Below are 24,145 nucleotides of genomic sequence, written 5' to 3'. Positions count from 1 at the left end.
GAGGGAAATCATGCAAAATCAAAGGAAAATGTCCTGTTCTAGCATCAGGGTTGCTGTAGCATTTAGATCACCATTATTTAAGGAAGACATTGGAACACATTTTTTTATTAGATATTTTCTTTATTTACATGCCATATTTCCCAGTTTCCCCTCCAAAACAAAAAACAAAAAAACAAAAAAACAAAACAAACAAACAAAAAAAAACAACAAGAACAAACCCCTGTTCCCTTTCCCTTCCCCCTGCTCACCACCCCATCCTCTCCTGCTTACTGGCCCTGGCATTCCCCTACACTGGGGCACAGAACCTTCACATCAGAACACATTTTCATCTTCGGTTAGTGTTTCTTTGTTCCTTTTCAATTGACAGTCCTGTGCAGGGACATACCCTCCCATGTTGGTCACATGACACACTGCTCAGTACAGGGTAGAGTGTAGGGTTACTGAGTTATTGAAACACGTGTGCCACCTAGAGTTCCTTCAGTCCCTGTAACTGGCACAAGATACAAATGTGCTCTATGTAACTCCTGTCCTTCATGGCCAAACAAATTTGGGGATGCTGAACACTGAAGGGTTGAAGAAGGCTCTTTCAACAGATTGTTGTAAGTTTGCATTATATACAGTATATACACTAAATATCATTAAGTCTAACGAGGAGTGTGGGTAAGGTGGTAGAATATATGAACGATGAAATATTTAATTTCAGCTTACTATATACAAAGAAAACACAGAAATATCTTAAAGTTAAATATTGTTTTGGAATACAAAGTTCCGTATAGAACCCACAAGGGTGAGACTTATATTCACAGAGTTCGGGGATTAAAAGGCGCATTTAGCTATACAGTCACTTCACGCAACCTCCAAGAATAAGACAGGTCTCCTTAGTTCAAGGCACAAAGCATCTTGAAGTGTCTGTGCCACTTTTATCAATAGTCCTTGATGGTAAGGGGTCTGGGTCCCAGAGCCCCGGGGTCCCAACACAACACTGTAGAACAGTGAGATTAAACAATGAAAACTCTGGAAACATCCACTCCCAATTAGCTAAAACTTAGGAACAGGAACAGCAAAATTGGGAGAAAAATTGAACGAAGACCCCAACATGTATCAAAGGTCCCAAATACATTGTTTAAAACACAATGTTTGTGAGCTTGTGCCATGTGGGTTAAATAGGTTCGAACTTGTGCTGGGTACATCTATCTCATAGGTAACTTCAGACGAGACTTTCCCTTCTCCCATGTTAGCACTACATAGAAGGATGTGGGACATCCCCAGCTCTGTACAGCCCAGAACCTCTTTCCAGGGCCTTCAGCCTACCATGCCTGAAATCTTTGGCTCCATCCACAAAAGGCTTCAGAGCAGCCTCAGCAGCCAGGAGGGTGGGACTACAGTAAGCACTGGTGCAGGATTTCCCACACCATCTTCTTCCTAAACAAAGGCATGTGCTGCTGAGAGAAGGTGATGGCTTGGCCTCTGGAGATGTAATCGGCATATTTACAAGTAAACATGCCACAGTCACTGTCATTCCCCTGTTGAGGAATCTCCTCTGCTGGCAGGTTGTACTGCTTCCATTCCAAAGGGTTCAGATCCACATTCCTTTTCGATTTGCTCTCATCCTGCAGATAGTGGAAAATAAGCTCAAGGACCTCTGGTCTCTGGTGTCCCATCGAATCCAGGTAGACAATACTCTTTTCTCTTAGGTATGTCACCACCAGGCTCCAGTGCATATCCAGGTTAACAGGCACCAGGATCAGTTCCTTTTCAAAGATGTTTACTGCCTTGGTCCATCTTCTGACTGACCCGTAGCCCCCACTCTTTAACTTGGTGTAAAAGAAGGTATTAAATGCGTGAAGAGCAGGGTATCCTTGAGTTTGATTTCTGACCATGAGAAGATTCATGTAAAAATTGATGACTGTGTCATTGAGCCACCGGGTATCCCTCAGGGTGCGCATGTCTTCTCGAGTAATTGCCATATTGAAGGCACGACTCAAGATCTCATCTTTTGGCCCTGGGCCTAGAGCACTGCTGATTTCTGTTAGCATGTCCGCTGTGATCAGAGGGTCATAGTCCAGCCCTGGACTCTTGCCTTGGTCTTCCGGAGCCTTTTCTTTGGCCTTGGGAGTTGGCATTGGATTGGGGAGAATGCTATTATTGCTGACTCTGTCTGTGTGGATTTGAGGTGTTTGAGAAGCATGGATCTCCCCATCCACCCAGCCATTGATCTTCTTTAAGGCATCCACTGGAATCCTGTGAGAACTCTGAGAGTCAGAGTGCTCAGGGACACTGGGTTGAAGGTATACCAACAACATTGGGTACAGTCCATTGTGGTATTTCTGAATGCATTCTTCAATGTTGCTGTAGGAAAGATTGGGACCTTTGCCCCCATCCACAGACTTTGCCTCAGTGAAAGCCTCTTCCTCAGGGCCTGTGGTGCACTCTGTGGGCTTTAGCTGCGATCCAGCCTGCTTTTGGAGTTTCCTTATCTGACCCTGGCCTGGCTCTTCACACCCAAGCTCTCTTTCACACTGCTCCTCTTTGAGCCTCTTTAGAGGTTGGGTTGACTCTTCAGAACACACATCCATTTCACCCTCTGCCTGGCATTTCCTCTTTTGGCCTTTCCCTGAGTGTTCACGGTACACTGTCCCAGGATGCTTACAAGCTTGCCATGTAGAGGGGCTACTTGGATTGCCTTTGCTCAGCTGTGGGCTCTCTGTGGTAGTACAGCTTTCTGGTTTCCAAGTCACAATCCATGTCAGCCAGTCCGTCAGTGAGGGCTCTGAAGTTGTTGTCTTCATGGCTGAAGGATCAGTTAGTGTAGTTGAAGGTGTCTTATCCACACTGGACATGTTGGTCCAAGATCAGAAACTGCAGGGTCAAGAGCTCAGATTTCCTTTGGCGTTGGTCTCAGTTGCAAGTTAAAGACAGTTGGAGGCAACACATACCAAGAGTAGTTCTCCCTCAGCTGATCAATCTAACCCTGTCTTTAAGGTGCCAGTCAACGAGTCCCACTGTAGAAAAGTCCTTGGAGTTCAGGCAGCACCTTTTACTTTGTAGGAGAAGTGGGGCTCAGGGCACAATGAGCCTCTGGAGACCCCAAAGTCATGGAAATCGCTATGGTTATGAGAGACAGTCACCCCAGGACAGCAAATCTTGGCAGCACAGCCAGCCACACTGGAGGCAAGACTGTTTTGTTCTGGCTCTTGTCCTGGCTCTGACTATGATGCAGACTGACAGAAAGATCCTCACAGCATTCTAAGGTGAGTGGAGTCCCCACACACCACAATCCAGATCTTGGCTCTTAGAGCTTCTTTCCATCCATAAGTCCCTGTTGGTCGGTGCCTGGATGAAGCAAACAGAAAACCATTAGAACTCAATAAGGCAGAAATGAAGCTGTATCTTCGAAGAGAGAGAAAGTATTGAGGGGAATAGTAGATTCACTAGGTTACATTTTTGAAATGTGAACTCTAGGAGAGAAGGTTGGCTCCTTGGAAGTACTGAGACACAGCTCAAATACCAGTAAATACCAGTAAGAGCTAAGGGATAAGCTCCTGAGTTGTCTGTCCCTGAGAATGACAGTTCTTTGGTGTCTCACTATTACCTAGCCTGCCTATGGTACTTAACTCTTAGGGAAGAGTTTCCTTTGTGTCCAGTAGATGAAATTTACCAGGAAAGGAGATTTACAGGACATCAGAGTAGCTCCTCTCAATGTGGTTGTTGCTTTTTAAGAAAGTTAGAGCTCTGAGACCCAGTTCATCACAACTAACTAAAAATCTGTAATTTAATAATTATGGGATCAGTCCATGTTCTGTTGGACCTTGTTGGCGGTTTTGAGTAAGACACAGGTGATATCTGTGACAACCCTCATAAAATATCAAATCATGAATCTAATCCCTGAAAACCTCTTGGAAAATTCCAATCAAAGGACTTTATTTAAAAAAAAAAACAAAACAGTGGGGGGGTGGTGGCACATGCCTTTAATCCCAGCACTTGGGAGGCAGAGGCAGGCGGATTTCTGAGTTCGAGGCCAGCCTGGTCTACAGAGTGTGTTCCAGGACAGCCAAGGCTATACAGGGAAACCCTGTCTCTAAAAAGCAAAACAAAACAAAACAAAACAAAAACAGCTGGTGTAATTTAGCCTGCAATCTAGCACTAGGAAGGTTGAGGCAGGGGGATTTTCCTCAAAATAGTCTCCAGTCGAGAAACGAGAGAAAATGTATAATGCATCAACTCTTAAGTGACACAGAGACATTGTAAATCATTGGGAAACAATGCCTTCTACATCTTTCTTGGTTCTGCAGTCCAAGATGATATATGTTATGCTTGTTGCCTTGGTGATCTGGGGGCACCCCTGGCAGTGGTTGATATGCTTGCTGTCTCTGACTCTTTTGCCTAGTCTTGGGATCCTTCTCCTCCTAGTGGGTTGTCTCTCCCAGCCTTGATGTGAGGGTTTCTGTATCATTACCTATTCAAAAGAATATGTCTGTCTTTGGTACCCAAGTGATATAGAGCCTTCCTACATCCAAAGAATAAGGATTCACACTCTACTGGTGCAAAACCAGAACTTAAGAATAGAATGAACACACCAGCATACAAACAACACACAAAGACACACACACACACACACAAACCTACTACAGCTGTGTTTGTGATGTAAAGCTCTAGGACCCTCAGGTGTTGTTGGCTCATGAACTTTCTACTTCTTATTTTAAGCAGGGTCCCTCATTGGCTGCATTCTCCCAGTGGCAAGATTGGATAACCAGCAAATCCTCCATGATCCTCTTGCCTTTTTTCCTCCCCAGAACTTGATTACAAGGAAATACCACCATGCTTTTATATTTTATGATGGTTTTGGTGGGAAGCACTTCACCATCTAAGCTCTTTCTCCTAACCTATGCTCACTCTTCTTTGTTGCTGCTATTGTTCTGGGAAAGAAATCAGTAATAATAGGAGGCCTTGAGGCTTGCCTGGGTAGTCAGGAACACTTGTTCTCTAAGCTTGAGGATCTGAGTTTGATTCTCTAGCACCCAGGAGACAAGTCAGGCAAGTCTATGTTATACCTACCTTGGAAACAGACACAGGCTGGTTTCTAGAGCCGTCTGGGCAGTCAGGCTAGCCAAAACAACAGGCCAAGCTTGAGTCAATCAAGTGGAGGTCAATAGAGGAAAACAAATGATATCCTGTGGTATGTGTATACAAATTGACTAAAGAAATCTCACACAACCACACAACCACAGAATCACACACACACACACACACACACACACACACACACACTGACATACACCTCTGCATATCATAGTCACTTGTGCACATATGCACATGTGGATCACACACACTCACAGTCTCACATTTCTTCTTTCAAATTGAACTAGGCCCCATTCAAAGATACTGAGCCTTGGATGGATTGTAGGCATTGTACCCTGAGAACACTTAAAGGGACTTTGAGCCTGAGAAGAGACTTGTTGTGGGGCCTACTTAGTCAGCAGTTACTGTACAAAACCCATACACATACAAATATATATACACATACATACATACAGTATATCTATATATATATATATATACACATATGTATATATATAAATTTGCACTTGGAGATATGGACTTATATTAAAATGACTTACAGTCGGTGGTCCAGCTAATCCAAAGATGGTTGACTATGAATGGAAGATCTAAGTGTCCAGTAGTTTTTCAGTCCCGCAGTATGGATGTCTCAGCTGATCTTTAGTAAATGCCAGATTCCCAACAAAGTAAACTCTGGAGGGCAGTGGAGGGATGGACCTCATAAGGAGGCAAGAACAAGGAAGCCAAGAACAGAACTTCCTTCTTGCACAGCCTTATATATGTTGTGGGAATAGGCGTGGCCAAGGTGAGAGGTGGGTAAATAAAACCTAATCTGGTTTGAAAACATCTTTAGCAGGGCGGTGGTGGCACACGCCTTTAATCCCAGCACTTGGGAGGCAGAGGCGGGTGGATTTCTGAGTTTGAGGCCAGCCTGGTCTACAGAGTGAGTTCCAGGACAGCCAGGGCTACACAGAGAAACCCTGTATGGGGGTTGTGGGGGGAAGATCCCTTACATAGTTGTATTCCCACCTCAAAGATAAGGATTAAAAGCAGATCTACCCACTTTAAATTAAGCAAATATCCTCCACAGATATGACCCTTAATTTGTAGGTTTTAGTTAATTCCAGATGTAATCGTTGACAACCCAGAATAGCCATCACAGTTACCTCCAAACCATTTCACATCTGGACACAGTTTGAAAGGCAGTTAGTTTGTGCCATTTTGACCTGTATTTTCTCTCTTTCTAGGACTCACCTGTGTATGTGTGTGTGTGTGTGTGTGTGTGTGTGTGTGTGTGTGTGTGCGCGTGCCTGTCTGTCTGTCTGTCTGTCTGTCTGTCTGTCTGTCTGTCTAGTGGGTATACTTTCCTTCTTTTTTCATATATGAGAAAAAATATGGAGGTCCAAGAAGTTTCAAAGGTGTGACCAAGCCCCAATCTCTGCCCCCAAACTCTCAGAGACTGCAAAAACAAAGAAAGAATATACACCAGCTGGACCTAGGCCTCCCTGGACACATATGTACCAGGAGTACAGCTTTGTCTTCCTGTAGGTCCTATGTGCATAGCCATGGTGACACTGACAACACTTGGCACTTAGTATGGGCCACAAAGATGTCAAGTGCTTTAGACACACATTGCACTTAGTCAACATCACAAACCTCTTGAGGATTATTGTTTTAATCTTACAGATGAGAGGGTTAAGATAAAAACTTACTGAGGAAGCAATTTTTTCTTAGAGTCCCATAATATTACAAAAAAAAAAAAACAGGCTTTACAACTTCTCCACTATCACGTAAGTATTAAATGCTTTTAATGTGCATTAGTTTTGAGCAAAGATTCACATGAGCCGAATCCCCTGGAGAACTTCTTCCCACTCAATATCTGGACCTTATGGTTTCTGGGCTCCTCAAAATCGCTTGTATGCTGGACTCCCTGACACAGCCTCCTGAGATCTTATTAGAAATTTGGATCTCAGGCTTCCCTCCAAAAGTATTTCAAATACAAAACGACTAGAACTCCAGGTGACCCAGAAGCATTTTGGCCTTGAGAAATCTCATCATAAGTGTAGAGTATATGAATTTTAAATAGATTGTAAAGTGATTCTGATGTTGGTGGTCAATAGTAAAGCCACCCATTATAAAATGTCTGAGGACTCCATCCCAAAATACAGTCCACTTGAAGTATAAGTGCAGGCAGTTTGTGAGACTAGGGCTCTTGGGGACTCCAGACAGTACAGGGTGTGTGTTCAGAGCACTGTGTGTCCTGATGCTGTGGCCTGATCCATGAATATAACATGGGTAAAACCACGAGGGTCTTACCCACTTCATTTGTAACCCCCCTCTAGGGGGTGCAAAAATATACCCTTTCATTTAAGGGAGTCCCAGAAGGGCCTGTAGTAGCTATTTATTCCTGGTTGTCAACTTGACTATATCTGAAATGAACCACAATCCAGAGTTAGAAGACTCACCTGTGGCCCTAATCTGAAGGCTGAGAGATACAAGTTTCTGACCTGAATCTTGGCATGGAGATCTTGAGGTATAGTGGCTATGAATCCCAGAAGATTAAGATAAAAAGATCTATGAGTTCAAGATCATCTGGGATTAAAGGTGTGGTGGCATAGGGGCTATGAATCCTAGAAGATTAAGATTGGAAGATCCACGAGTTCAAGCAAGGTCATCTGGGATTAAAGGTGTGGTTGCACACACCTTTAATCTGGGCCACACCTTTTGCTGGAGACCTATACAAGGACATTGGAAGAAGGAAAGCTCTCTCTGCTTCACCTGCTTGCCTTGTGGGACTGAGCAACTGCTGGATCCTCGGACTCCCATTCACAGCTGCTGCCGACCATTGTTGGGAGTTGATTGTTGGGAGTTGGACTACAGACTGTAAATCATCAATAAATTCCTTTACTACATAGAGACTACCATAAGTTCTGTGACTCTAGAGAACCCTGATTAATACAGGACTCATCAGATATGAAATTCACTGAAGCCAAAATTATAGTTAAAAAATGTATGTGAACTTGGCACCAACTGTACATTTCCATTTACTATTTTAAAAAGTTGTTTCAGATTCTGGGAAGATGGGCCAGTTGATCAAGTGCCTAGTGTCAAAAAAGCATAAGTTTAGATCTTAAGCAAATGCAAAAAATTCTCAGTTGATGGTGTGTGTCCTTAATCTCACTGCTGGGAAGACAGAGTCAGGAGATGACCTGGGGTTTGCTGTTGAATCAGTCTGGTGAAATGGGTGGACGCCAGAGTCTGAGAGAGACCCTAGCTCAAAAAATGAGGTAGATGGGGCTGGAGAGATGGCTCAGCTGTTAAGAACACTGACTGGTTTTCCAAAGGTCCTGAGTCCAATTCCTAGCAACCACAAGGTGGCTCACAATCATCTGTAATGGAATCTGATGCCCTCTTCTAGTGGGTATGTACTCACATACATAAAATAAACAAATAAATAAATAAATCTTTTTTAAAAATTAGGTTGGAGGGGATGAAGAAAGATATATGATGTCAACCTATTTCTTCCACATGAGTAGGTACATACATATACTCATAAGCATGCAAGTGCACACATACACACACACACACACACACACACACACACACACACCATGAAATTATTTACCATTGAACCAAAGTAATACTTGGGTAAGTGATGCTTTGTGCCTACAAGAATGCTTACTGAATACTCACTTCTATTTGCTCCAAGTGAAAATTGTCAGATGGTACTGAGAGGCCAAATCTTTTAAGTTCAGACTCTATTTTAGAGAACCTGACCTAAATTTGAAATCAAGTAAACCAACTGGCCGGTACCTACCCCATTCGTTTCCAAGTTGCCACCTAACAAAACCTGAGCCTAGCTCTAATCTCTAAGCTAATCCCCAACAAGACCAGTGTCTCCAAGTTATTCCCCCAACAAACGTGCACCCCCATGTTCAAGCCCACCCCCTGCCTAACAACCACCAATGCAGAGAGGAGCAGAAATTAAATTTATGATATGACTCCCAGTACCAACCTATTATGATAAAGGCCACAGTAGCTTTCCAATTAAATGCTTGCATACTCAGCCCCTGCTTGCTGCTTACTATAAAGTCTTGCTTGCCCCATAGACATTCCTGCTTGACGGTGGTGCATTAGAGGGGCCCTGAGATAGCTCAAATAAAGACCCTACTGTGAGTTACATCAGATCGGCGCCTGTCTGTTTTTTGGGGGATGACTAACATTTTTCTGGCACTACAGTACATCAAGTTCTACTTATGGAAACTTGAATCATCAGGAAAAGGTAGAAATCTCACCATGGGGCAAACTTGGGCAAACTTCTTACACCATTCCTCTGAAGAGAGAAACTTTGTAGGAAATTGAGGAGCATAGTGCTAGGACAATTCCCACCACCAGGTGGAGCACAGTCACAGAAGACAATACCCACCACCAGGTGGAGCACAGTCACAGAGGACTGGTGTGATGCAATCTTCAGGTGACTTTGCCCATTCACCACATTCAACTTAGTAAATGAATTTGTTTGTCAAATATGAGACAGATAACTAAATTTAATGACAAGACGAGAAGCAAGAACCTTTGATATAAAACCATGATCAGAAGTGCCCCTCTTGCTTTCCGGGAACCTGCTTCCCAGTGGCAAGATTTACAGGTCCACAGAACAGAGCAAAGAGTGAGAGAGAATATTTAGTCTGGATTCATGAAGACGTACATTGGAGTTTTGTCCTTGGTTACACCTTAGTCACTGAAACTTTAGTCTCCAGATGCTCATTTGGAATATTGGGGAGGTAGTGTCCACCTTGTGGGGTTCTTCTGAGAATGTGTGCAAAGTCTCACCGTACAAACTAATGCCCAAACTTTGTAATGGCCCCTCCAACTGGAAGTCAGAATTAACCCTTTATTCTAGGGTTGCTTCCGTCAGGATCTTATCACAGCAGGGAGATACATTTGCAATACAGATAATAGAGATGGAATCAAAGATATAAGACGATGTCTCTGATTTATTAACATGCTTTGTATTACAGTTGATTAAATCTGGGTGGGGATAGGAGGCTCACCTTGAGTGTGAGGGCAGCTGAGCCAAATAGCAAGATTCTCAAAAACAAGAACAATAAGAGGCAGGCCGATTAGACTGATGCTAATGATAACATGCACTTGATGTGCAGAAGGTCAGCTGCTGGTGCTGTTGTTGCATGTCAGTGCTTACTGTGCTATGCAGGGAGGTGTCAGACTGCTGGGAGGCAGAGATCCTTTCTTAGCCTCTGCAGAGCTTAAACTAGGGCCTCTGGTGGTTTGGATGAAAACAGTCCCCATACGTTCTCATGTTTGTATGCTTATTCTTCTCTGTTTGTCTGTCTGTCTGTCTCCTTGTTGTTGACTCCGTATGTATGCTCTCAGCTTCTGCTCTACCCCCACGCCCACCTGCTGCCAGGCTAGACATCAGGATGGTCATGTACACACCCTTTGAAACTGGAAGCAAGCCCCAAGCTACATGCTTTCTTTCATAACTTGTCTTTGGTCGTGGTGTCTCTTCACAGCAATAGAAGAGTAACCAAGACAAGGCTAAGCCAGAGGCTCTTCAGCCATTTTAAAAAATTATCTCAATAAGATTCAGCTTCAGGGATCTAGGAACTAACATATTTTCAAAGGATGAGGGAACTGAAGCCTAGGCAAGTACAGTGTTTTGCATGTTTGTTTGGTTTGGTTTTTCTGTTTTGTTTTTGGTTTTGTTTATTTTTGAAGCTTCTTTCTTTCTTTTTTAAGATTTTATTTAAATTTTATGTATATGAATATACTGTATACATACCAGAAGAGGGCATTGGATCCCATTACAGATGGTGGTGAACTACCATGTGGTTACTGGGATTTGAACTCAGGACCTCTGGAAGAGCAGTCAGTGCTCTTAACCACTGAGCCTTCTCTCCAGCCCTGTTTTTATGTATATATGTATATATGTGTATTGTGTATATGTGTATATGTGTATATGTGTATATGTGTATATGTGTATATGTGTATATATGTATATATGTATATATGTATATATGCATATATAAAGGAAGTCGTAGGACTAGGACTCACCACTGAGCCCTTTGTGTCTGGGGCTCAGTTCTGGGCTCAAGCAACAATTCATTTCTAGTGGTTCAACCTCTTCTGCCACAGGGTGGCCTCTCTCAACAGTACCATGGGTGAAATGACTCTCAGCTAGATTTGAACAAATCCCATTTACATATGTCTTGAGCTGTCAATCACACAGGCTGCCTGCCTCCGGTCTCACTGTCCCCAGGATGACCCATCTTTTCTCTGCCAGTTCCCATAACAGGACATAAATCTAACCATGGTATTTCAGTACTTAAAAGGGTCCCTGGTGTTGTAGGACTGTGTGCATTATCTCAGCATGGCAGAAGAGGTCTCTCTTGGGTGGCTGTGACCTTCCTGCCCAGCTTCTGCACTGGACAATCTGGAGCTTCTCTGGGTCCTGTTTCCTAAGTCAGATGCACATGCAATCAGAGCAGCCCAAAACTGAGTTCCAGACACAAAGGTCTCAGCAGTGAGTCTTAGTCCCTCTGCTTCCTTAATATCAAAAATTCATAGTGAAACCTCCTAGGTAGTAAAAGAGAAAACAAATCCCTTTCGGCTGAAGCTCAGTTAACTGAGAGCTCAGCTAGAATGCACTAAAGCAGGGGTTTAGTCTCAAGCACTACACAAAACCAGCTGTGGTGGTATCTGCCTATAATCTCAGCATTTAGGCAGTAGAAACAGGGGCACTGGGAGTTCAAAGTCATCTTCATTGACAGAGCTAATTTGAGGGCAGCTTGGGCTACATGAGATCTTGTCTCAATAAATAAATAAACAAGTTCAAGACCAGCCTGGTCTACATGAGACCTGGTGTCTAAAATAACAGATCCCTAGTCTTACATTCTCAGAACATCGATAAAAAATTAAATTGATGGAATAAGTAATTTTAAAAAAATGCCAACCCAGTGTATATATATGACACCTGCATATGTTTAAATTTTTGAAGTATTTTTGCCTTCTCTCATACCTAACATGTGAGTGAATCTCTGAAAATGTTTGCAATTACCCAGAGAAAACATGTCTTTTCTCCAGAATGCATCTTCTTCTCACATAGACTGCCACCTACTTACTATTCAACCCTTAAAGTCAGGATTAGGGGTAGGGTGGGGGTAGGGGTGGGGGTAGGGCATTGCTCAGGGATGTTTGTGCTTGTAGGAGGACATTGGCTAATTCTCCATCACGTCAGACTAACAGTTGTTGAAGTACTATTCTCCTGTGACTTCTTGGTCCCCAGCCTGAACACCCTCCGTCTCTCTGCACCCTATTCTTGGATGATACTACTATTTTTACAGTATTATCACAATGCCTGTAATTATTTATTTATGGTGAGTCTTATGGTATGATCCTCTTATGGTACTTATGGTACACTTCTCCTTCAGGTGCCTAACGCTGGCTCCCTCACTCCTATCTTGTGTTCAGTCAGCACTAAGAACTAATGTCGTCTCTGACTAAGGGAAGAGTCTAAACGTCTCTACGATCTTTAGGTCTCATAATATAAACACTCTGGCATCAGATACCCCTTTGCCATAATCACTTTGATGAGTCAGGACCACAGCATTTGGAAATTGAGAGGAGCCAGGAAAGGTAAACCCAGCTGAATGAGATCTAGCAACATCCTAAGTGTGACTGACTCCTAGTACACCACGCTTTCCCTGACGTCCTAGTACCTGAGCAGGAACAAGGAAGTAGAGCCTAAGAGTATTCAAGAAGTTGTCCTCCCTGTCTCAACGGTAGAGTTTCATCCTCTTTGATTTACAACAGGCAGATCTTTCACAATGCAATGTTCAGTTTTCCTCCTGGAGTACAGTGTCTTGGATTCTATTAAGGTGACACCCAACTCTGCACTTCAACCACTGGAAAATAGCCTAGCCAGAGCCCACACACAAGAATGCAAGAAGGTCTGTCCCCAAGTTTAGAGGGGTCTCCAGGGTTTGATCACTGCACTGAGACCAGGGGGAGCGCTGGGGGTGCCGCCAAGGGCAGACACCTCGAGGTGCGTGGGTCGGCCAGGAGAGATATCCATCCTCCAGGGCGAACTCAGAACGGGGCGGAGAGGCATGGCTAGGACAGAGAAGGGGTCTTCCCAGGAACACCTTCCCCTCAGAAGACAGGGCCCCGCCTTGCCTAAATCCTCAGGGACAGCAGCTCAGGTTCTCCCTAGCAAGCAAGGTCTGGGCTTCCAGTGGGCGGGGGCGCGGCTCCGGGTGCGCGTGTCGCCGTGGCCGCCAGGAGGCAGCAGCGGCCAGTGGGCGGCAGAGAAAGCGCCGAGGCGCCGGCGACCGAGGCAGCAGAGGACCCTCGCGGCGCCGGCTCCAGATCCGCGAACTCCGCGGGGCTGACCAGGGCACGTCCCAGCCTCGCCGCCGCCGCCCTTCGGGTCCCGCCGATCGCACCCGCGTGGGAACTGCTATCCTTTCGGCCTGCGGGCGGCGGCAGCGGCAGCAGCATCCCAGCGCCGGGCGTCGGCAGGAAGGGAGGTTGCGGCGGCGGCGGCCGGCGGGGTGCGACCCCCGCGCGGGTCTCAACAATGGTGCACGACGCTCGGGAGATCCCCGCGTCCGCCCCGCGGCCGTAGAGGAAGCGGCCGGGAGACGCCCCCCGCCCCCAGCTCGCCGGAGTTTGCACGGCTGGCCTCGCGGGCTGGGGCTCCCGCTCGCCAGCGCCCAGGGCGGCTCAGCCCGGAGCGTGGTGCCGGCGCCCGGCTCGCTGGGATCGCTCCTCTCCCTCCTCCTCTCGCTCCTCCCGACGCTCCCGTCCCTCCTGCGGGTGCTGCCTCTAGCTTCTCTACGAGAGGGAGAGGGAGTGCAACTCTCTGCTTCTCCACGGAGACTGGCCGGTGACCACCCGACAAGAACCTGCCCATTGAAAGCAAGCCCGGAACTGCCGGAGAATGTCCACCCCGAGCAGATTCAAGAAGGACAAAGAGATCATAGCCGAGTATGAAAGTCAAGTCAAAGGTAAGGATGGGAGCGGCCGCCTCGCTCCTTTTGTGTGCCTGCTTGTCATTGTGCTCCTGGAGTTCCGTGTGTAACTTGGTGTCTGCCTGGGCGGAAGGTGGTAAGGGACAGTTCTGTTCCAGGCTGAGCCCCCAGGGCCTCCTCTAAGCCAGTCCTAACCTGATCAGACCCACTGGGACGGGCTACCAGGTGGCTTCCCGGGGCTGGAGCTCCTGTCTCCCAACAGGCTGGAACTTAATCACCTTCAGCTGGCGATTTACTGGGGCAGGAAGGCAGCTCCCAGAGTTCCTGCTTAGTTGTCATATCACCGCCAACCTTTTTTATGAGAAATCATTGTCACAGCATTTTTTTTCACACACCCCCACCGGCCCCCCAGTGGAGTCATTTTGTAAAGTCTGAATACTCAGCGGCCAAGCGTTTCATTGAGTGAAGGCTGTTTCAGACATGCACGCTATTCCCTGTTAATTTAGTAGGGCGAGTCTGCTTTTGTAAAATCGCTCTCTCAAAGCCCTGGCAGTTAAACCTACAGCGACTACTGGAATCTGACTCGTCCTTTATAGCTGGAACCCGGTGCCATCCTTCACACTCACGGGAGGATATTGCTATATAATTTGCCTGCCGGAGGGCACTTGCATATGAAATGAAAGCTTTGAACATAGGAGTAAGTAGTTTCAGTCCATTTACATAGTCAACTAATGAAGGCAACCTAATTAAGGTTGATTAAACCTTTTTTTTTTTTTTTGGAACTTTCTGTGCTTCGTACTTTAAAAATATCTCCCCCCCCCCAATTCAAGTGTTTTGTTTTACACTGGAGTGTTTAATAAACATCTATGTGTTTTCTGCCCTACCCCCAACCCCCTGTGTGGTCTCAGCATTTCCCGATGAAGACAATGGATGGGGTGTGAAAAACGCCTGTGTTCAGCGGTGCGTTTAATGCAAAGTTCATACAGATTGCTCTATGGACACCTGCAGTTACATACGGCTTTGTGTCAGGGCTGCTGAGCTGAGGTGAACAGTCAGTGCTCGCCTTGGGAAAGGCTGGAGCTTCAGCCGGTGTCCTTTTGTGTTGTCAAGTTGTGAAAACACCCCGAGTCCAGAAGAGTACCTGGGGCTGGGGAATCCTGGGTCACCTGAGCAGGAGGTGACTCAAGACCAGCTCACAGTCAAAGGCCACACTCAGTTCAGGCTGACCTATAGAGGAGAGTTAAGCTAAGAACTTACTGAAACTCAGTTTTCTTTCCTCCTGCCATGAAGATCGGCTTCTTCTAGGAACTCCTAACATGGATGTCAAAGTTATATTAGCAGAGAAGTTATTATTTCCTTAAGTAAGGTAAACTTTCTAATGAGGATAACATGTTTTTCTCCAGTATGCCTAGTAGAGTGCAAAACCTTGCATAGGCAAGGACTCCTGATGACAGTCACCATATCCTTGTGCATGTTGGCCACATGGCTCTTTGTGGCAGGTTCTTCAGAAGTGGCAATCTGGTTGTCTGACTGCTTGGAGCAGCTCCTGGCATAATTCATTTCCATAAAGGTCTCCTGATATGGGTATCTCACTGTAAGCTGTTTGCCTGTAATTGGTCCTTATTTGCAAAAGAACAGGACTCACTTACTGGACGAAAGGTTAGAATATTATCTTAATTTCCTTAGGGTGTAAGTTCTGTAATGTGAGTATTAGCCACAATTATTTATTAAAGATGAAACAAATGGGGTTTGTTACAATATATTTATCAAATCTAAAACTAAGGAAAAATTGTGAATGTGGTGTAAGCTATTTCTGTAACAAGTCAGTCCACAAAAAGTGACCTTTGCTTAGTCCTTCCACTGCCCACACCCAGTTCTTAGGACTTCAGTGAGCCTGCTTTACTGTGCTTGGCCCTACCCTATGGCAAAACTTTAACACACACACACACACTGGTACACTCTGTGGAGGAACTGAGTTCACTCTATTCATATGCAAACATGGGAACTGGTTATTTTAATTCAGTGAAGGCCAACCCTGCTAAGATACACCCAGGAATTCACCTGTGCTCTGGAGCACAGCACCTAGAGAGTGAGAGAAAGGACGGCTCAGGGTGTGTGAAGCCAGCTGGCTCCTCTGAAGAAGGAGTGCCTGGGAGACCAGATCTGGGAGGCAGACCAGCTCTGGGCTGCTAACCTCATCACTCCCCTGCTCCCTCCTGGCCAGGCCAGGCCAGCATTTAGCTTTGTAGTTTTCCATCTACTTCATCTGATACTAAACAAAAGAAGCCCACCTTTTCCGTTGCTGAAGGGAAGACTTGGCTTTGTTGGACACATTAGGTGTGTTCCCAGTGACTAAAGCCACATGTGTGAGTTCTAGGTGGTTTGGGCCAGAGCATGGGTGTCTCTGAATCATTCCCATTAGAGGTGATTTTTTTTCCCCACCTTCCAACTTGAAGCCCAACACTCTGGGGGTATTCTTGCTGTCTCCCATTTCCCTGATAACAATTGCATTTACCTCAGAACTCCTGGGATCGTATTTTGATCTGAGAAAATAACTCAAGACCATAGATTTTATCTCTGGGGCAGCCTGCAAAGGTTTGAGAACAAGAATGCCTGGGGCTATCACCAGTCTCTGGTAATAATGTGCGATTTCATGTGTGAGGCCATAACTATATTTAATATCATGATTCGTGTTGGATAGCGCTCCCCCCTCCCTCTCTTTCCCTCTCTAGTATGTTTTTTCTTATCTAAGAGGAGTTTAGATTTTCTCAGTCCCCAGGGTCTTTGATCAAATTGAAGATGTCATAAAAATTCATATCAGTTGCTTCATAAAATGTTCATGCTTTTCCCATTTTTTTTCTTGGCTGACCTGATGTGGATGGAACCATCTTTGCCTTTAATTATTTTTTTCCATAGCAAACCAATTGAGTTCTTGGGAAATTAAATTAGAAGTGAATGAAGAGTCTAGAAAAATAAAACCATGGTCAGATCAATATAGAAGAAATTTGTAAGATGAAGTAGGAGTTATCCAAATAGGTATAGAACAGTTTAGTCAGGGACAAACCATACCACCCATACCACCATTGAAGGGCACATGTTAACTTGGTGTAGAGTCTGCTCACATCATGTATGTTAGTCAGCATCTCAAACACAGAATCAAGAGAGCACTTGGAGAGGCTGAGGCAGGAGGATGGGAAGTTCAAAGTTAGCCTGACAACATACTGAGAAAGGAAATAAGAAATGACAAGGAAGGGAGGAAGGAAGGAAGGGAGGGAGGGAGGGAGAAAGGAAGGAAGGAAGGGAAGGAGGGAGGAAGGGAGGAAGGAAGGAAGGGAAGGAGGGAGGGAGGGAAAGAGGAAGGAAGGAAGGAAGGAAGGAAGAAAAGAAGGAAGGAAGGGAAGAAGAAAGGAAGGGAAGAAGGAAGGAAGGGAAGAAGGAAGGAAGGAGGAAGGGAGGGAGGAAGGAATCCAGAGAAAAACATCATTTTGTGAGCCATTAAGAAGTACCCATCTGTGTCTGAGATTCTTGACAGTGTCCACTGTTCTCTTCTCTGGAAAATGAGCAGTGAAGAGATTGCGTTAGGAAACAGGAGCTGTGTGGATTATCTGAGGGTCCCACCGAACAATCTGGGTAATTCTGTAAAGGATGGGGAGCCCCCTCCCTGAAAACCTAGAGCAGCAATAAGAGGTGCATTTCATGAGGTGAAATGAGTGACTCATATTGGTTTGTTGTTCCGAGTGGACAGCTGTTATTTGCAGTATATCCTAGGTTGGTGACCTCACCCTGACCCACACATTCCTTTATGTGAGACATGAACAGGAAGTACCAGGAAAATGTGCCAGCTCAGCCTATCTGCTACCCGAGATTCACGAAGTACATTTCAGTACCACAGGGAACATAAGGAAACAGCAGTATAAGACGGTATGCGTTCATGTCATGCCATGGCCTTTTAAAAAGATTTTTACTTTATGTCCCAATATCAGCTCCTCCTCTCCTCCTAGTACCTCCTCACACAGTTCCTCCCCCTATTCCCCTTTCTCTCCTCTGAGAAGGGCAACCACCCAGTACCCTCCCCCACCCCACCAACCCACTCCTTTCTGGCCCCCACATGTCTCTGCAAGACTAGGTACATCCTCCCCCACTGAGGCCACACAAGGTGGCCCAGTTAAGGTGACTTGATCTGCAGGCAACAGATTCAGGGACAGCTCCTGCTCCAATTGTTTGGGGACCTGCATGAAGACCAAGCTGTACTTCTGTTACATATGTGTGGGGGCCTACGTCCAAAAACGTGCTTGGTTTTGGGTTTGTGGTTCAGTCTCTGGGAGCCCCCAATGGTCCATGTTAGTTGACTCTGTTGGTCTTTCTGTGGAGTTCCTATCTTCTTCTGAACCCTTAATCCTTCCCCCAACTCTTCCATAAGAGTCCTGGAGCTCCTTCTAATGTTTGGCTGTAGGTCTCTGCTTCCCATCCATTTTCATTGGCTGCTGAGTGGATCTTCTCAGAGGACAGTTATGTCAGTCCCCTGTCTCTGCTGGTTGTGCTCCAGGCAGACCAGACTGGGAAGGGATTGGTAGAACAGGCTGGTTTTTCATGGGTTCACATAAGCCTCCACAGAGAGGAAGGATGCTCTCGTGGTCCTGCAAAGGTCCTTAGACTGAAGGGTGAGCCCAGAGCCAGACAGTGGATATCAGGGGACTGCACTAATGCCATAGGCTTTAAGAGGAAAGTTAAGAAATGCTCTCATGTTCCTAGCATGCTCATGGAATCTGCTGTCACCATATAACCTCAAATAGAAAATGACGACTGTTTCAATTAGGAGCTAAAAGTTTATGGATAGAGGGACTTCAAACATTTTTTGATGTAGAGAGGCCTCGAAGCAGATATATAATTGTACGACTATCAGTAATCTCATGTAGACTCTAGTCAGGGTCCATCTCTGAGGAGTGGCTTGCCTTCAGGTTTCTTTCAAAGATGGACACTGGGAATTTATTCATTGAAGGACTCACAGTTGAATGAAAAACAGAATAAACAACTAGTCATTAAATTATCTCTAACTTTTTTTTCCTCCTTGCCAAGATCATTTCAAGGGTCTGCAGTACCCTGAGTGGCTTTCTTGGTGGCCTTGTGATCAAGGAAAACAGCCTGGTGACTCTGTATGCTCGATTTGCTTCCTGTTGTGTTAAAATTTCAGCTACTGCAAGGAGTCCATTTACCTGGAAATAATGTTCCTAGTTACAAAATTCATTGAGGAACAGATCTGGAGACAGTTTGGGTAAAGGATGTTCTTCTGCAAGACAATGAAGGCTAAGGTACTCTACAGCCAGAACACCCCAGCTGCAACCATCTCTGCTCCATCGCTCCCTCCTGGGGTGACCAGAAGGAGCCACAGGGTTTGAGCCCACAGACAGGTTTCAGAGCTGATTGTAACAGACCCTCGATTCTTATCTTCCTTTTTTCCTTCCTCTTCCTCTTTCTTTTTCTCTTCCCTTTCCTCTTCCTTTTCTTAGATACAGGCTGGCCTTCCTGTAAGTGAGGATGACTTTCACCTCTTGACTGTTGTGGAAATATTTAAAAAATGAATCCACTCCACAAACTTTCCCACTGAGCCATGTTCTTGAGCCTCATCCTGGCAGACTTTTATTATTCTCTCCCAGCTATTAAAAACATCTCACTCGGCTGGGTGGTGGTGAGCACTTGGGAGGCAGAGGCAGGTGGATTTCTGAGTTCGAGGCCAGCCTGGTCTACAGAGTGAGTTCCAGGACAGCCAGGGCTACACAGAGAAACCCTGTCTCAAAAAAACAAAACAAAACAAAAACCAAAACAATAACAACAAAAAACCAAACAAAAAACATCTCACTCACGTGCAACTCTTTACACCCCCCCACAATCATTCATCTAAATAGTGCCTAAGACACAGTAAGTAAAGCATGACTCTTTTTTCTTGTTTGTTTGTTTTTTGTTTGTTTGTTTGCTTTGTTTTGTTTTGTTTTTCGAGACAGGGTTTCTTTGTGTAGCCCTGGCTGTCCTGAAACTCACTCTGTAGACCAGGATGACCTTGAACTCAGAAATCCACCTGCCTCTGCCTCCCAAGTGCTGGGATTAAAGGCGTGCGCCACCACTGCCTGGCTAAAGCATGACTCTTAAGGACTTAATATCCAATCAGATTTATATAATAAAAAAAAAAAATCACAGTTTACAAGATGCCAATACAATAATTTCAGAATCAAATAATAAAGACAATATTCCAACCCAATTAATCTATTTTGTAAAAACCTTTGCTTGTTTATATAACCTCGTGGGGTCTGGCTTGTCCTCATCCATCTGCCTCCATGATCCTCTCTCTCCTCCTGCTCCTTACCTTTTTCCTCCTCCAACTTTCGCTTCACCTCTCTATTCCTGTCCAATCACAGGCCTACCACTGCCCTAATGTGATTGGACAGAGTGAATGCTACAGCACTTGACCTTCCTACTTTCCCCTCCCAGGTGCTGAGGCTACTGGTCATCTGACCTTATTCATGCTACCTAGTTGATAAATTTAAAAAATAAGTAAACTATGTTTCTAATCTATTGGGTTTTGGTAGTTTGAGGGCAGATATTGGGCTGATAGGTAATTATGTGAAGACACTGTTACTTTTGGATATAAAGTTACTTTCTAATTTATTGACAACCTACATGTACCACCCTATTGCCATGTCTTGGGAGGAGATGGGACACAGTGTTTAAGTGCAGGCTTTGGTGTTAGCTAGATGCCTTGCTACTAATTACACATGTGACATGGAAGGTGCAATTTCTTCATCCACAACACATGGATAATAATAGTAAGACCTGTCTTTGTGAGGCTGCCATGGGGTAGTAGTTTGTGGGAAGCATTTTGCACAGGCTTGGCACATAATACATGCTCAATAAATGTCAGTCATTATATAATTACTTCATTTGTGTCTCACCTACCCCCTGTTATATTCTGATTTAGATAAGTCTTTTGAAATCCAGATGCCTAATCTCCATTCTTCCTACCAGAATAGAGGCGTACAGGGTGGATCTTGAATCAGCCGTAGAAAGTATAAGGACCTTAGACCAGAATGTGTTTCCTGGTGGTCTTGAAAATAGGAAATTCTATGGGTGTGAATGAAAGACAGGTCCCAAACTCTTTATAAAGGGTTATTTACTTTTATATGTGTGCCTGTGTGTGCTTGCATTGAGTTTGTGTGTAGGTGCCTGCCGAGGTCAGAAGTGGGAGTTAGATAGCCTGGAGCTGGGGTCATAGACCATTCAGTGTGGGTGCTGGAAACTAAACCTGAACCCTGTGAAAGAGCAATAAATATACTTTTTTATTTTATGTGTACTGTTTTGCCTGCATGTATGGCTTTGTGCCACATTCTTGCAATGCCAGCCATTGCCAGAAGAGGGCACTGGATCCTTGTGAACTTGAGTAGCAGATACTTGTTAGTGGCCATGTGGGTGCTGGGAAACTAACCTGGGTCCTCTGTAGGAACCATGAGTGCTTTTAACCCCTGAGCCTCCTTCTCTCTACCCCCACCCCCACCCCCATGCCCTTCATAAGGTAAACTTTGTTCTAAGCCATTATTATTCAAGTACATGATATTAAGTGATTTCTTTGAAGCTAGGCAGCCATGTTTGCTTAGGTGTTTGTTTTAGGTTTTCTCTATTTTTGGAAAATGATGCTATATGGAAAATAAAAACCATAGACCACTCCCTGAGTTTATCTGTGAGTTAAAGCCTTCTTATCATGTCAGTAAAGTCACTGATTTAATTCCATAGTGTTTGAGACAGGGCCTCAGTCTGTAGCCTAGGTTGACCTTGAACTTGCAGTGAACCATATTTGGCTTAGAACCAGCTTGTACATCCAAGGGCACAACTACATCCAACTACTTTTGTAGTCTCTCTCCCTCTCTCTCTTTCTCTCTCTCTCTCTAATATATACATATAATATATATAATGTATATACATATATAATTTACACATATTTATATATAAAATATGTGCTCTCTGTATAAATTTAAGTTTAAACACATATATAAATATATATTTATAAATTTAAAATATATAATTCATAAAAATATTGTATAAGCCAATTTAGAAATGAGAATTTCATTTATTGCCAATTTGCTTCTGATTCCTATGAAAGCAACTTCTTATGACATCATTGTTTGTAAAGGGCCTCACTAAACATTTATTGAATGAAGAGAACAGAGCATAAGATACAAATTCATCTATAGTGATCATTCACAATTATTTATACTGATATATGGTGATAGTAGAGGTAAGATTGTAACTTTTTTAGAAAGTCTGGGAATAGTGTCAGTGTCTTAACAGTGAGTAAAGCCAGGCGGTGGTGGCGCACGCCTTTAATCCCAGCACTTGGGAGGCAGAAGCAGGCGGATCTCAGAGTTTGAGGCCAGCCTGGTCTACAGAGTGAGTTCCTAGACAGCCAGGGCTACACAGAGAAATCCTGTCTCCAAAACAAAACAAAACAAAACAAGCAAAAAAACCCAACAAAAAACAGTAAGTAAAAACTAAGTTTCTTTGGAGAAAGGTTGGCTAACTAGTACACATGGAGTGTTATGTAGTTGTTAACAATGGTTTTTGAATAGTATTTATTACCTGATGAATTAGAATTGAAGAGTAAAGGTCTAAAAACCGATGGTGGTATTAATTATACATAGTCATAACCACAGCTGACATTATTGGGTGTTCAGAGTGTGTGGCTGCCAATTTTGGCCTCCTCCCATGGGGACAGACTTCACTTTCGCACCAGAGTTACAATGGGCAGGAAGCTAGGTTCTTGTCTGGTATGGCTCTTCCTTCCTGTTTCTGATCCTGGTATACTTGACCCTTAGCTAGCTTTGAGACTTACTCCTGGAGTCTTATTTCAGCCTCACTTTCCTGAAGGATGAGAGTAGGCAAAGGAAATCCAAGTAAACTATAGTCTGTGTTGATCTGGTAACAGTCAAACTTGTTCACAGCCGGTTCCACGCATGTGTAGTTGGAACTCAGGGATACACTGTAGCTTTTCCTAAAGTTGGGTTTAGCAGTCAGGAGCTGGCAGTAGGGAGGGCAGGCTGGGCGCACACTCTTCCCTTTTCTTCTTCACTACCTTCCATCTGAAAAAAGAAAAAAACAATGGAGTTCTAGAACATAATTTACAGTTAAGAAAATAAAGAGTAAGATGAGCCGTGAGTACCAAATGTTGCCAGCATCTTAGAAATTTCAATGCTTAGAATTTACTGTTAATCATTTGTTTTCTTTAAAAGTTCACTATAGTTTTTCTAGTTTTTACTTTTATATCTTTGATATGTGATACATTGATATATAAAGGATATAGAGCTGTTTGAATATATACTGGGTTTTTAATGGTATTGAGAAATTAAAATTTAATCTTTTTTTTTTTTTTTTTTTTTTTTTTTTTTTTTTTTGAGACAGGGTTTCTCTGTGTAGCCTTGGCTATCCTGGAACTCACAGGCTGTCCTCCAACTCAGAAATCTGCCTGTGTCTGCCTCCCAAGTGCTGGGATTAAAGGTGTGCACCACCACCGCCCGGCAGAGAAATAAAAATTTAAAAGCGGAATAATATAAATTTGGCCTAACTACTCTTTTATCTTTTAAAGATACAAGCTGTGGTATTTATGATTGAAATGATGACATTTTGGAGGTTTGTTGGCTTTGTTTTGTTTTGTTTGTTTATTTTGTTTTTTATCATAGCCATGGAAAGGCAGGAAATAGGCTGAAATATAGCTAAAATAAGATTTGGCCAAGAATTGATGATTATTGTATATATGGTGCCTGTGTGTGTATGTATGTGTGTGTATAATTTTCCTGATATGAAATATAAGATGGCTAAGGTTGTAGGTCAGTGGCAAAGTGTTTATCTACTCTGGACGAGGATGTAGTTTTCCTTGGGAAAAAAAAATCAGTATATATTCTTATGACTTTGATTTTTTTACTTTAGTATAATATCAGTACTAAATTAGCATCATAACTGTAACTTAAATATACATCAAATATTCTCTGGTATATAATGTTCCAGTTTATGATAATACTACAAGCTACTACTTCTTCTTTTTTTTTTTTTTTTTT

General features: G+C 44.0%; 2 protein-coding genes across 4 annotated transcripts in view; one reads left to right on the top strand and one right to left on the bottom strand.

The window, feature by feature from the left end:
* Positions 1 to 1,379: 1,379 nt before the first annotated feature.
* Positions 1,380 to 2,840, bottom strand: LOC116075938 (sentrin-specific protease 2-like). Its single transcript, XM_031349461.1, has one exon. The coding sequence runs from the start codon at positions 2,838 to 2,840 to the stop codon at positions 1,380 to 1,382; it is 1,461 nt and encodes a 486-aa protein (XP_031205321.1).
* Positions 2,841 to 13,582: 10,742 nt separating this feature from the next.
* Srgap1 (SLIT-ROBO Rho GTPase activating protein 1) overlaps positions 13,583 to 24,145 on the top strand; it is a 297,115-nt gene continuing 286,552 nt past the window's right edge. The window contains exon 1 of one of the 3 annotated variants that reach the window (XM_031348983.1): positions 13,583 to 14,087. In XM_031348983.1, coding sequence (XP_031204843.1) covers positions 14,021 to 14,087 — 67 coding nt within the window. In that variant the 5' untranslated portion in view covers positions 13,583 to 14,020. The remainder of the gene's footprint in view (positions 14,088 to 24,145) is intronic. The other 2 variants (XM_031348981.1, XM_031348982.1) reach the window with 2 other exon arrangements.

This window comes from Mastomys coucha, unplaced genomic scaffold (assembly GCF_008632895.1).
Source record: "Mastomys coucha isolate ucsf_1 unplaced genomic scaffold, UCSF_Mcou_1 pScaffold4, whole genome shotgun sequence".
Taxonomy (NCBI): Eukaryota; Metazoa; Chordata; class Mammalia; order Rodentia; family Muridae; genus Mastomys; species Mastomys coucha.
The sequence above is the reverse complement of the archived record's forward strand: the minus strand, read 5'-3'. Positions and strand labels throughout refer to the sequence as shown.

Coding starts and splice junctions, on each gene's coding strand:
- LOC116075938 (XM_031349461.1), bottom strand. CDS start 2,840: ATGTCCAGTGTGGATAAGACACCTTCAACTACACTAACTGATCCTTCA.